The following is a 14443-nucleotide window of genomic DNA, read 5'->3' on the forward strand; positions in this document are numbered from 1 at the left end:
TTCTTTTCTTCTACAGTCTCATCCACCTGCTCCATACTCTCATCACATACTTTCTGTAGATCCACAAAGACCACAAAGATCCACAGTTCATCACCTTCTGACCTTCTCTATACTTCTCCATCAACACTCTTAAAGTACACTGCTCCTCAGTGATCGCCATTTCTCTTCTTCTCAACCACTCTTTCTCATATCTTCATCTTCATACCTTGTTATTAAAAATCAGTACCAGAACACTTTTCCGTTATTCCTCTGACACTCATTTGCATTTTTTGTGTTTCACTCTGAAAATAAATATCAAATTTCGTTGTATTGACTTTGGCAGCGTTTTACTTTGAAGATCACAGGCGGATGTTGTGCTTCGTGTTGAGGCTTTTATTTTGTTGATTCAATTGTGTGCAGTATCCGCCTCTGTCCTGCGGGCGTCGCTGACGGTGCCGGAGCTCCTTGGTGACCCGGAAATGAACAACTGCTAGGCGGCCCTTCGGCCGACCTGTCGGGGTCACCGGGCTCCAATATGGCGTGGAGGAGCTGCTCCGTCCTGCTCAGACTGACTGGAGATGAAGGCTTACGGAGCTCCGTGAGGGGTGGCAGGTCAGTCCCCACAGGCGGGGGCGAGCAGCCCGTCCCGGGTTACAAACAGACAGATCCTTGCTGCCGGAGTTAGCTCCGTTAGCTTCAAGGACAGTTTAGAATCAACGGGCTGTTAGCAGGTTAACGTTAGCCGCTGCTAACAACCGGGAGCTGCCTGAGTGTGTGTGTGTGTTTATCTAATTATCCGGTGATGTAAAGCTGTTTGTCCTATTTAAACACCCCAGTGTGCCCCCTTACATACATGCCCATTACATGCAGTTCTTCCGAAGCTCTTTCAGGTCCTTCCTCCGGCTCAGTGCAGAGGGACGCTGCTTCCGTCGGTGCCCTAAAACCCAGGGGTTAATCTCCTGTGGCCAGCTGACCTGTGCTGCTTTATGTGGCTTTATTTATAATCCATAAGCAGTCCACTCGGACCCTTCCAATGACCAAAAGTTACTAAATGGATTCAGTGACATAAAACCAGAAGTTTGTGGTAAAAATGTTTTTGGGATTGTTGCTCAGTCTGAGGCCTGCTGGTAAAAGGAGACAGCAGCTAATCCTTAGATAATTAAAAGGTTGGCAGGATGTTTATACTCTGACACACTGGTGCATTTACAGTCATGATAAAAAGAAAGTGCACCCACTCTCAGGGGAAGGTTTTATCTAATCACAGGAAGATGAATTGAGTCGGGTCCTTGGCAGAAGTCTGTACTGCGAAGCAGGAGTTCACCATGGTAACTTGTGCTGTGAACACAACCTGCTCACCACCTACTGACCAATCAAATCTCCAGAAATTACCATCGCCTTTCCTGTGTGTGTGGAGCGTCAGTAATAAATGTAGATTCTTTGATACAACGTTGTTCCTTTGGTTATTTATTAATGATTTTTTCATTTAATTATTTTTGCCTCTTCACAGGAAACAACATTTTTTGTTCAGTAAACATTGATATTTATAAATCAGCTCATTGCTTTGTACTGTATATCAGTCGCAGGTAGAATAAGCTTGCATTTGGATTTTATTTTCTGCTCTCAAACCATTAAAAACCATCAGTGCTGCATGGGCAAGAATGCAAATTAAAACTTTCTTATGCAAATGTAAAGATAATTTTAATGAAATAAATTTTCGTTCCTGCATTCAAACAGCTAAACTTTATTATTCTCGCAGCTGTCTTACTGACACACGCAGCGCTTTACACATTAAACTAGCACACAGAGCGTTTCTTCTCACACCGCTGATTTATCTGCAGCAGCTGTGTTTCCTACATTCTGTATTATTATAGTTTTTATATTATTATAGTTCACGCTTCCTCTGTAAAATCAGCTGCTGTGACGTCAGTGTGATTGGTCAAATGTTGCCAAATTGTAGGTTAACCTTGCGAGCTGATAACCAGCTTCATGTGACTGCCGGTGTTGGGTTAGTGAAGCCTGATGGGTGAGTTGAACTGGCTTCGTATGTCTTAAATCGAGATGAATGCATTTAAAGGTGACACATTCCACCGTGTCCGCATCTCTTTACCAAAAATGAAGCCAAAATGAGGACGTCTGTGTGACACACGCCATTGGCATGCAGCGCCTCCTTTGGCAGCGATGGGTTCTGTGTGACTAGCCTCTCACGTCACTGTGGAGGAATTTTGATCCCCTCTGTTCGCAGCATTGTTTCAGCTCATTGATGTTTGCAGCGTTCAAACCGGAGTGTCCCGAGGAGTTCCTGACAGATTTTTGGGCTTAAAGTCTTCCTGCTGTTAAAAATGTGATCATGGGATCGAGATGAAAAAAAAGTATTTTCTGCTTTTCTCCAAAAGCGATTGGCCCTTGTGGCCTTTGAGGTTCAGGTTGTGTTTCCTGTCTGTGGTCATGGCAGGAGGATGCTGGCGCTTCATTAAAGGGAACTTTTTTCTCACAGTTGTGATTCCTCGTCTGTCCACCAGGTGGCCTCAAAGCTTCCAGCAGAGATGCGGCTTCAGGAAAGCTGCAAGGAAACCCGAGTCCAAGAAGGTGGAAGAGGAGTTAGGCCCCGCCCACAGCGAATCCTCTGAAGCCGCGGCCCAGCGCCGGACCCCCGCTCCTCACTGGGACCATCAAGCTCCACCCAGTCCCCCACGCGCCTTCGGCCGGCTCGTCAGGCCACTCGTCTTTACCATCGGGGTAGGTGATGTTGTTTCGGTGGCGATGACGCCGCTGATGATGTCACGGACAGGTGTTGACTCCATGTCAGTTTACAGGCTGCTCCTTCGGCTCGGCGGCCATCTGGCAGTACGAGTCCCTCAAGTCTCGAGTGCAGAGCTACTTTGACGAGCTGCGAACCGATTGGCTGGAGAAGGTGCGACCTCAGAAACGAGGAGACATCCGCAAAGAGGTGAGGGTTCGACGTCATCACCTGTAACCGGGCTCCACCCACACTTTGATCTGAGTCTTAATTGGCTGTCTGTGTTTCAGATCAACCAATGGTGGAACAGCCTGAGCGAGGGCCAGAGGACGGTAACAGGTGAGTCAGCGCCGCAGTGCTTACGAGCAAAGCGCTGAACTTTCACATGGGAGTTGCTGGATTGAATTCCTTTTTTCCCAGGGATCATTGCTGCTAACGCCATCGTGTTCTGCTGCTGGAGAGTGCCGTCTCTGCAGCGCTTCATGATCAGATACTTCACCGCCAATCCGGCCTCCAGTGAGTCTCGCCACCGCCGCCACGATTCGTTCAGGGTCTCCGATTGAGCCTCTGTAACTGTGGCTGTTTGTTGTTGCCCCGCAGGGACTCTGTGCTCTCCCATGATTCTCTCCGCCTTCAGTCACTTCTCGTTCTTCCACATGGCGGCCAACATGTACGTCCTCTGGAGCTTCTCCACCAGCGCCGTCTCCATGCTGGGCCGAGAGCAGTTCATGGCCGTGTACCTGTCGGCAGGTGCTTTTCACTCTGGTGTAATCTCTGAGATTATCTGTGTTTGTTTATGAGTGTGACGTTGATTTTATTTCTTCCGTTTTCAGGTGTTATTTCTACGTTTGTCAGTTATGTGTGCAAGATGGCCACGGGGAGGTTCGGCCCGTCTCTCGGGGCGGTGAGTGACTGCTTCACAGGTCAAACTGTACCTCGCTCAGAGTCACGTCAGTTTTATGGTTTTATTTTAGAGGACGTGTAGCTTTTAGGAGGTCAGTGAGAACACACTGATGTGATTCTTTTGAGCGATTTTCTTTGGTGGACGTCTGTAAATGTTCTCAATAAATAAACAGCCTGAAGTTCCTGTTTCTGTTTTCAGTCTGGCGCCATCATGACCGTCCTCGCTGCTGTTTGTACCAAAATACCTGAAGCCAAACTGGCCATCATCTTCCTCCCCATGTTCACCTTCACCGCTGGCAACGTAAGACCCCGCCCACCCCTCTCCTCGCCCAGTCTACCTGGGGACAGAGATCGCTTTTTCATCTTCTGCATCAGCCCACCTGCAGCTGCTGCACATCTGCAAGCTGCTTTGCAACCCACCTGAGCTTCAGCTCCTGCTGCTGGCTTTGACCTGACTGAACTCGCGCTCTGTTTCCGTGTCTGTCTGCAGGCTCTCAAGGCCATTGTTGCCATGGATACCGCAGGCCTGGTGCTTGGATGGAGGTTTTTCGACCATGCTGCTCATTTAGGAGGAGCCATGTTTGGAATGTAAGTTAGCAAGTTAGTCGATTTTTTTATTTATAAAGGTTAATTTTAATTTTCTTTGTTAATTCACGGAGAAGTTTTTTTTTTTACTTGTCTATATTAGATGGTGGGAAAACAGCTTTTCTGTCACTTAATTGTTGAACTTAATTACTTAATCACGTTGGTTTAGTGTGAATGGCCGCGGGCGACGTCTGTATCCATGGGAACAGCTGTAAAATGTGAAAATACAGTTAAAAGTACAAAATTTATGGCTTCCTTGACATTTTCCAGAGCCATCTGGTGGGCCAGACTGCAGTCTTTTCCGGGCCGATTCTGGTCCCTGGGACTTATGTTTGACATCTCTGGATCAGATGGTTAATAAGTAGAAGCGGAAGTGTGAAGGCAAAGCTGTCGATTTCCTGTTTGTGTTCCTGAGTGAAGAAAAGAGCGAGACTGTAGACACGAGCTGTAGAAAGGGAGCCCGCCGAGGAGGTGCAGCGGGACCGGGGCCTCCTCGCTGACGTGTTTTGGACGTTGAGATATTTGGAAAACTGATTTATTCTGTTTTGTGACGATGTTGCGGTGACGTGTTTTTAATCAGATTTGTTCTTCTCTCCTCAGCTGGTACGTTCTGTTCGGCCACGAGTTGATCTGGAAGAACCGAGAACCTTTCGTCAAACTTTGGCACGACTTCAGAACTCGAAGGGGACCGGGAGGAGGAGAAGGCGGCGGCGGCGGAGGGGACCGAGGAGGCGCCATTTAGGACGCTGAAACGCAGAGAATGAAGGGAATAAAATGCTAACGTAACATATAAAGATGTATAAAATGTACAGAGAGACTCACGGAGCCCGGGCACAGGCCGGAGTCGAAGTAAAGACTCGTACTTGTATTTATAAAACATGAACGATTCCATTGTTGTCTCCTCGCCTGCTTTTGTTTACAGTTTGATCAGAGACAAAGACAAACGCACAAAGGTTTACAGCAACGACCTGTCGGCTGATCGTGTGACAAACAGCCCAGACAGAACCAGTCAGAGGGACTTTTTGTCTCAGTAATCTGTAAAAGACTTAAAAAGACAACTGAGGGATTCTTAAAGAGCTCCACCTACCTCAGGTGAAACTTCAAACCCCATCAGGACGCCGTGTCTGAAACTAGAGTCTGGCTGCTGCTGCAGAACGAACCGGACGACTGAACAAACACCGTGTTTGCCAAACAGGCTGAAGTCCACCAACAGATCAGACTGATGGTGTCAGAGCGCGATCTGAAGGGTCGTCACGGAGAGCGTCATACGCCTGCTGCGATTGGCTCACAGCTTTAATAAAGCCCTGTGATGCTCGTGGGTTTTCTTAAAATAGACTCGATGATATTTGTGTTGTGGAAAAATAAACTGATCAAAACCTGATTTTCTGAGATTTATTCAAAGTTTAAAACAAAGGGACCAAAAACAATACAGCACCAACAGGCTTCGTACCAACATCAACAAGTAAACAAAATACTAACAGCTCCTTCATAGCCATTGTCTTGATGCAGTCTTTGTTCAGCTGTAGGGACCTGTTCCCACAGTCGTGTAGGCAGCGGTCTGATAATGAAGGCAGAGCTTCACACTCATTCTTTGTTGTAACAAACAGCACACGGAGAGGAGAGCAGCTGAAGCGCAGCACACCAGAGCTTGTGACGCATTAGTTTGGTTTTTGAAATCGATGAACGAGACTCAGATATGAACACTGCACACCTCAAACTAAAGAAAAGACCGACCCTCGCTCAGAGACTCGCACTTTTTTAATGTCTCTTTAATAAAATGCACTCATTCAAACCTTTTAACTGATTCACAACTGAGATCAGACATGAGCGTGCACATCTGTGAGACCTCGGTGATGCTGAATGATCTGTGAGGGATTTAGAGCAGCACACAGGTTCTTATTTCATACAAACAACATATTCCCACATCCAGAGAATCGGAGTATTAAACTCCACATCTGTCAGCAGCTGAAAACATCTGGAGCTTTTCAAACCAAACACTTGACGAAGGAGGTGCGAGGTGTGCGAACCCTCTGGTTCCTGAGGGAACATTTGCCGTTAAAATCACTGCAGCTTGTTTGCAGTCGTCTTACTAAAATAAGGAAGGACTTCCCAGATAAAAGATCACCTGTTGTTGGTACTCTTGTATGTCAAAGCCTTACAGAGAGGAGAGCTGCTGCAGCACACTCAGGAAAATTATGGTTCTTAAATAGTTCTTCAGATGTCTTCATGGTTCTTTAAAGAACCATCATACGTTAAAGAACCTTTTTATTTTGTGGATGGTTCTTCAGCTATTACAAATGGTTCTTTAAAGAACAAAAGGTTCTTCATCCTTAGCAATCTAAGTTTGATGGTGTAAATGGCATAAATATTTATTCACTATAACGAGGCTGTGAATTATACTGTGTGTTTTCTTTGTGTGCATGTGTGTGTGAAGGGGGAGGGCGGGATACCTGGTGATTACCCTTTAAGAGAAGATGGTAGGAAACTGAATATTCAAATAAAAGTTAGAAATATTTGCTTCTCCACACACACACCTAATCCCGCAAACCCGTTATGAATATGGTGAGTTAACAAACAGTAGACACAATACACACATTCAAATACTGTACTTTAGTTTTAAATTTTAATAAAGCATTACTATTTTCTACTCCAAGGCATTACTTTTGAGATTATTATATATTTTTTGAAAATATAGCATAATGATAATACTAGTTATTGTAAAGTCAAATTATAAAATACAAGTAAATAACAATTTCAGAACAGAATGTCAGTGTAATGAACACACACTATGTTTTGACAAAGCACACTGCTTAGGTAAATGATCTGAGTAGTTGTTCATCACTGAGCAATTTGTTAATATGTGTTTCGAGCCAAATAAATGACAGGGAGAGAGAGAGTGACGTCAGAACACGTCATACTATAACCTCCCGGGAGCGGACCGAGGGGGTCAGTCGTTGGGATGCGCATGCGCAGACAGAGTGCGCGAGCGGCGGGCCTTGACCTTTCGGGGAAAAAAAACCTCTTTCTCACGGATGATGACAGCGAAACCGATAACAGTCTTCAGTACCTGCTGGACTTTGAGGCTCTGGATTCTGGGACTGTTGGAAAAGGTAAAACATTTTCATTAAAACCTTATTACTGTTTTCTTTTTGTTACTCGTCATTGTTGTCATTGTCCTGTTATATTTTAGATAGCAAGGAGCAGACGGCCGAGTTTATTAAACTCCACCGAGACAGCGGTGACGCTAATCAGAAGGCTAGACCGTCCCATTTCCCCAGCCGTTTACTTCCGGCCTACCCGACCTTCTGAGGACCCGGCCCACGTAGACCGCGAAGGCCGGGTCCTCGGGAGGATGCAGCCCATGAATTTCAAGAGCATCTGGCTGCAGCCACTGGGGAGCGCCATATTGCGACCTCCACACTAACCGGAAACACAACTTCAGTTAAATCGACTTTGACAGCGAAAACTAAATTGTATTTTTGTTACTATTGATGCTGCTGATGAATAAATTTGATTCTAATTGTTTTTTTAAACAATCTGGGTTTATTAAAAAAAAAAATCACCATCCCTCCAGCTTTTTCGTGGCCAAAACTGTCCGTGTGTTATGTTTTTGTTTCTTTGCTACTTTTTCTGCATAAAGTTTTTTCACAAATATAAAATAGTCATTACTTTTTACATTTTTAATCCTCCAAACACCCTTTTCTAGTACAACGCACTTGTTTGAAGACAACCTCAAAACTCACCATTTCATATATCAGCAGTGCTACTGGAAATTATTGTACAGTGGTCCCTCGCTATAACGCGGTTCACCTTTCACGGACTCGCTGTTTCGCTGATTTTTTTTTTTTTTTTAACAGCAAATTGTTTTGTGCGTTCTGATTGCTGTAGACCATTGTCAATCAATCTAGTGCCGTGTCTTCTGCACGGCAGCGGTCCCCAACACCCGGGCCCGTTTGGTACCGGGCCGCGAGAGTTGAGGCTCGGGTGTGAAGTGTATGGTTTTCAGGGTTTTTAATCGTTAAGTCGGGTTCCCTGGGTCTTTTCCCGTGTTGTAGCCGTGTGTCTTATTTTGAAAGAACTATTTACGCGTTACCATAGCGACCGGAGAGCATCAAGAAGCAGAGAGGAGGATGTTACTCTCAATGTTGTTGGTGCATTTCAGGAGGACCCTGCTAATAAAGTTACACAATCACACAGTGAATTCGCGTTTATTGTTATATTTACAAAATACCAGTTGACAGTTGGTTTAAATAATAATAATGGATTGCATTTATATAGCGCTATTCAAGACCCTCAAAGCACTTTACAATTCCACTATTCATTCACTCTCACATTCACACACTGGTGGAGGCAGCTACAGTTGTAGCCACAGCTGCCCTGGGGCAGACTGACAGAGGCGAGGCTGACATATCGCGCCATCGGCCCCTCTGGCCATCACCAGTACGTGGTAGGTGAAGTGTCTTGCCCAAAGACACAACGACCGAGACTGTCGGAGCCGGGGCTCGAACCGGCAACCTTTGGATCGATTCGGATCCGTCACTTCCCAGCTCATCCGACCCGGATCCGACCCGGATCCGCTGTTGATTATAAGCTAGAATGATGCCCGCTAATGTTTGGCTCGAGTGTCCTAAAATCACACTTTCCCTCTGAGAAACGGTTTCATTACACTTTAATACCGTATTTAAATGACCGTGGTCTTGCCTCATTCTCATATACGTCACAATTTTCTCACAGCAAAATCAAACAAATTAGTGACAGTGAATATGGAAAAGTTTTCTTCATTCACTGCAACACACCTTTGCACATGGGCTCGTGAGCGCCTGTGTTGTGCTATATGAATGTTGACAATATGATGCGGTGTTTATAAAGGCACTGAGAAGGAAAGGTATTTAATTAAGAGCAAATTTCATCTAAAAAAAAAACAGAACTACACTCACACCTTTGCGCGTGCGCACACGAAGCGCTGCTCTTATGGAACGCGCGTGCGTCATATTCGATTTGTGCGTGTATCTGTTTGTAACGTCCCTGAAAAAGCTGCGGTTTGAAATTTTTCTCCTGCACCTAAGTTTTCTGGTTCAGATGAGTTCAGTGAGAAGTGCTAAACGTCCAAATTTACGGAAAAGCGCACTTACAGTTTCTTCAACTTTCGTTTTAAGTGAAGGTAAGTGCTCTTTAGACTAAAAATCAACAAGTACAAAAACAGAGTATGTTTTAGCTTCACATCTTACATTTAATATGTTTCAAATCTGAACATTTTAAAAATGATATCCAGTTGATTATGTCAGAAAAGCACTTTTTAGTGCATTCTACTGTAAAGGTGATTTTACTGCTTACCTGTTAGACGCAGCTTGTCTGATCAAAATTGTTTCCTTTTGTATATTAACTATAAAAACAAAGAGTTTTTAATTCTTAAAACCTTTTGACAGGATTTTGGGCCAAATTCATTTAGTTGCTTTGAGCTTTTCTTTACCGCTGTGGTGATTTCCTCTTTTTCTGAATTTTAAAAACTACATTGTGAACAAACAAACTGACATGTGAAAGAGATTTTTTTGCAAGAAAATGTTGTGATCTGTTGCTATGATATGAGTCATAACAATATGAGGCTATGTTTTTGAAGACACTGGGAAAATAAAGTTCTTTATTAAGAGCGGATTTCATAAATGGGTGTGATTCAAATATTATTCTGTTCATTAAAAAGAACAAGCTGGCACCGTGAAGTTTATATATAAGAGAATTTGCACTGATTTGTACAGAGTTGCTTCTGATGGAAACATGCTCAAATCATAGTTAAGTCTGATAAGCTTTGTGTCAGAGACTCACTTAACCCCATGTTTCCCTTTCATTTTACAGCCATGTTGAGAAGAAGCCAAAGACTTCAGTCTAACGGCTATTACGGCAGCCAAGGAGAGCCCTTAATCTCCTACAAGGAGACTTTACACAGGTTAGTGCTGGTCTACATGTTCTTTGTTGTCATCCACTGACATAGATGCATGTGTTGTAATCATAATCCATTTGTTCTTCCATGTACATTTTTTCTTACATGATTTTGTTTTTTCTGTGCAGAGTTTTCAAAAGGCGACGTCCCCGTCCAGTCCCTGACAATACTGACCGAGACACAGTTGAATACAACACTGTTGACTGTGACACTGTGGACTACAATAACGATGGTTTTGTTGACTACAGTAGTGGCAGCAGCAGAGGTCTCTTTAGAGCCATCAAGGCATTGGGACTTTTGGTCCTCATGCTGGCCTTGTGTTTTGGTAAATGATCTCCTTCCACAAACAATTACAGTCTTTCTAGTACTATGTGCTTTTCTTCTGGATTAAGCTTCTCTTCTTATTCTGTTTCTCTTCATCCACCAGGATTGATTTTCAGTATTGGAGGGCTGAAAATGGACTTTTCCACCCCGTTCATGAGTGAGGTATGAAAAACATATGAAGCTCATAATATATTCCCTGAAAATTAATCAGACAATGACAGTTTATTATTATTATTTTATATCTATCTATCTATCTATCTATCTATCTATCTATCTATCATAACATGAATGGTTCTTCTCAATTGCAGTACTCACTGAATGGACAAGAACAGGTGGAAAGGCAGCTACAAGAGCTGCAAAGGGAGTTAATAGACTTACGAAAAAGAATTGACTTCCTTCTTCCAGTTGGGGACAGGATGCCCAACTTTGCTCTGGAGGAACTGGGTAAGACATGAAATCGGATCAGAATTTCTTTGTTGTTGTTTTGCGATTCCTTTCTCACCCTGTGTTTTTATCTACAGGAGCAAAGATTGTTAAAGAACAGTCTTCAGCATCCTACCTTTCAGAACAGGCTGGATTGAAGCTGTGGGGGCTTACATTGATACCCGCAAAACCACCCTGTGTAAGCCCAAGAGTCGTTATTCAGGTATAATCTACTTTCACAAAAAAACAAGATACTATCTCACACATCTGCATGATTTAATAGTCAAACACTAGCGGTCCAAACTGAACTCTGTTTTTGTTTCTTTTTCTCTGTAGGGTGGAGCACCCATGGTCCCAGGAGTGTGTTGGAGTTTTGCGGGCTCCCAGGGACATTTAACAATTAAGCTGCCACACAGCATCGCCATCAGTCATGTGACACTGGGTCACATTTCTAAGACTGTGTCACCATCTGGAAAGGTCTCCAGTGCTCCCAGGATGTTTTCAGTGTTTGTAAGTCACAGATTTCCACTGCACCACTGTTCAGCTGTTGCATTTTACATATGTGTATATAGAGAACAACTTTATCTGTATTTATTTCTGTCTTTTCAGGGAAAGAGAGCATTAGACGACAGTGGTGTCCACCTGGGAACATTCGTCTATGATGAAAATGGAGATCCACTCCAAACATTCAGGATACCCGTGAGTACACTGTGCCATTAGACACATGCACATAGACTTTTCTATCCAGAGTACTTAGAGGTTAGCTCCCCTTGCTATCTGTATATCCTCCCTCATAATAATCACAGTATTCCTAAATTTACCATCCTTTCAAGATTCAAGAAAACTATTATGCAACTAACCCATCTTGCTTTTGTTTTGTCTCTCAGGACGACAAAGTAGACGTCATCCGCTCCATTACGCTGCATGTGTTGGACAACTGGGGCAATCGTGAGTATTCCTGTCTGTACAAGTTCCGAGTTCATGGAAAGCTGGCATAACTAGCTTCCCATGAACTCCATCTATAAAAGAAAAGAGAGGAAAAATGTGAAAGTGAATCAGACTGCAACACATATTTAAATAATTGTATTTGAAAAAAATTGTCAATTTAACCCATTTTTTTCTCCAGCGAACGTCCATCCTACCAGGTAAGACATGTCTGATTAAGATGTTTGCAGTCTGATTCACCTCACCCCCAACCAGCCGTGGCAGAGGGCTTGCCCCTCCCTGAGCCTGGCTCTGCCAGAGGTTTCTTCCTGTTAAAAGGGAGTTTTTCCTCTCCACTGTTGCCAAGTGCTTGCTCAGAGGGGATCATCTGATTGTTGGGGTTTTTCTTCTCTTATATTGTAGGGTTTTTACTCTACATATACAGTGCTTAACAAATTTATTACATCACCTGTCATAGAAATAAGAACACCCCAAATTTCTTAAATTCTTACATTAGGTGATGTTCCACTAACTTTGTTAAGCACTGTTATTGTGAATTGGAACTCATTTGGACTGAATTAAATTTCTTGTAAAACATAAAAATTCTCTAAATTGTCTCCACTGGAAATTTAGAGATATTTTTAAAACAACAAGAATAAAATTGTAAGAAAATATTTTTCATGTCTTTTGGTATTCTTAATTGTCAGAGTATATTAAACAAGCGTGATAACACTACGGCCAGAGGATTGAAATTTTGAAAAATGAACATTTAAACTCCCAAAAGTAAAGAAAGTAAAGTCCATGTTGCATGTGCTGTGATATGAGAAGCCTTCACTGTGATGCAGGCTTTGAGGTTTAGTGAGGTAACTTCAGGTTTAACCATGTGATTGTAGTTGGGACACCAGATAGACCAGGGGTCGGCAACCTGCGGCTCCGGAGCCGCATGCGGCTCTTTAGTCCTTTTAGTGCGGCTCCGCGTGGTTTGGGAAAATAAATTTGGTTTTTTTAAGTAATTGGCTGAAGTGTATTTTATTTATGTTAGTTCTTTGTTAACTTGTAGTTCTAAATTGGAAGATTATTGTGATATTGAAATACAAACATAAAATTATATTCTATTATTTTTTGATCGCTCAAAATAAGCGTCACACTCACGGAAGCTGGCGTACCCGCTGAAACGCCGTGCATTTATCGAGACTTTCAACCCCAGGTAGGCCAATTGTGGATCTTCGGATCCACATTATGTCAGCAGCTGTTCTCCACCGTGAACTATGTTAAAACAAACACCGCTCACGCCTGACAGATGACAGCTTACAGTCCTGCGTAAAGATGAAAGTGACTTCGTACAGCCCCGATTTCCAGATGCTGTGCGCAGAGCTTCAGGAGCAGAAGTCCCATTGTAAACATACCACGGCAGACTCGACGATGTTTCCATGAACACGCTTTTCAGCATCTCTTTATTGACCACTTTTCACACACAGTTGCTGTACAGCCGGCTGTAGCTTTTCAGTTCACAGCCCGACACACACCAACAACAACACAACAGCATAGAGAGCACAGACGTTAAGGCGGCGAGGCGTGATTGCGGGTGCCGCTCAGGTGCGCCCGCCTCCCCTGCAGCGGCGCTGCAGACCACGCCCCGCCGCACACATTAACCAGGTAAAATACATATTTAGGCAGAATTTTGCAAATATCTGTTTTTCAATTTTTAGCAGCATAGAGCTTTTTTTCCAATTATTTTTTAAAAGTCAGGTCAAGGCTCCAAAAGCACAAAGACGATATAAGGGTGGCGGCTCACCACAGGTTTTGTTTGCTGGATCATTTTAGTTCAGCTTTCCTTTTGTTATATTTCTTTAAGAGTTCAAAATGTGTTAATTACATAAATAAAAGAAAAATTTTATTTATGCCATGATAGAGAAATATAGAGAAAATGTAATTTTCTCTATAGCAGTTCATGGATTTCATAAGCAACACACCTCAGTTGTTCACACAAAGCATAAAGGTATAAAAACAATATATAGACTGTTATCTTCATTTTAGATGTCAGAAAGTATTTGCGGCTCCCAGTGTTTTCTTTTGCGTGGAAATCGTGTCCAAATGGCGCTTTGGGTGTTAAAGGTTGCTGACCCCTGAGATAGACCATTGAGCATATTGCATCTTGTTTTTTAACTTCATCAATTTCGCAGATTTCACTGGAAATTTTTATTTAATAACCCCAAATTTGGACTTATTGATAACAGAAACAAGCTTCTACACTCATTTCATTTAGTTCTGTTAATTTCAAAACAAAGCTTCTTTTCCTTTTTCTTGACTAATGGTGTCACCTCCTGTAAGTTGTCATGACTTTTGAGTCATGATATGTATAAATTCTAAATGAGTGAAAGTCAGGGACTGGGCCAGATCGGACGGTCTGAGGCAGCTTTGTTCTGGTCTCCACCTCTGTGTGGAGTTGCTTCCTTGAGCTCATCCACTCACATCTGCAGGTAGTTTGAAATCAAGAGGCTGTGCATTTAGGAGCTGTGGTGCTAGATCTCCACCAGTTTGTATTTCTGCCATGGTAGTAAATGGGCTCTGTCTCTTGTCTTCATTTCTCTGCGTTTACTCTTTAGTAACTTTTGTATATCATCTTCTCTGTA

The 14443-nt window shown here is 43.2% G+C and overlaps 2 protein-coding genes across 2 annotated transcripts; both read left to right on the forward strand.

Moving 5' to 3' along the window:
* Positions 1-445: 445 nt before the first annotated feature.
* parlb (presenilin associated, rhomboid-like b) lies at positions 446-5585 on the forward strand. The gene is made up of 10 exons (XM_084951673.1): positions 446-591; positions 2499-2715; positions 2786-2926; positions 3007-3055; positions 3137-3232; positions 3317-3466; positions 3550-3620; positions 3819-3920; positions 4110-4207; positions 4805-5585. Exons 1-10 carry the CDS (start codon positions 515-517, stop codon positions 4944-4946), a joined length of 1143 nt encoding a protein of 380 aa, XP_084807799.1. The 5' UTR covers positions 446-514; the 3' UTR covers positions 4947-5585.
* A 3584-nt stretch (positions 5586-9169) lies between these two features.
* LOC146372828 (sperm-associated antigen 4 protein-like) lies at positions 9170-12548 on the forward strand. Its single transcript, XM_084951543.1, has 9 exons — positions 9170-9365; positions 10055-10145; positions 10268-10464; positions 10567-10625; positions 10772-10907; positions 10985-11109; positions 11223-11396; positions 11496-11585; positions 11774-12548. The coding sequence occupies exons 1-9, from the start codon at positions 9176-9178 to the stop codon at positions 11882-11884; spliced, it is 1173 nt and encodes a 390-aa protein (XP_084807669.1). The 5' UTR covers positions 9170-9175; the 3' UTR covers positions 11885-12548.
* The last annotated feature ends 1895 nt before the right edge of the window (positions 12549-14443 follow it).

Source organism: Perissodus microlepis, chromosome 14 (genome assembly GCF_051167445.1).
Source record: "Perissodus microlepis isolate ML-2025 ecotype Zambia chromosome 14, ASM5116744v1, whole genome shotgun sequence".
NCBI lineage: Eukaryota > Metazoa > Chordata > Actinopteri > Cichliformes > Cichlidae > Perissodus > Perissodus microlepis.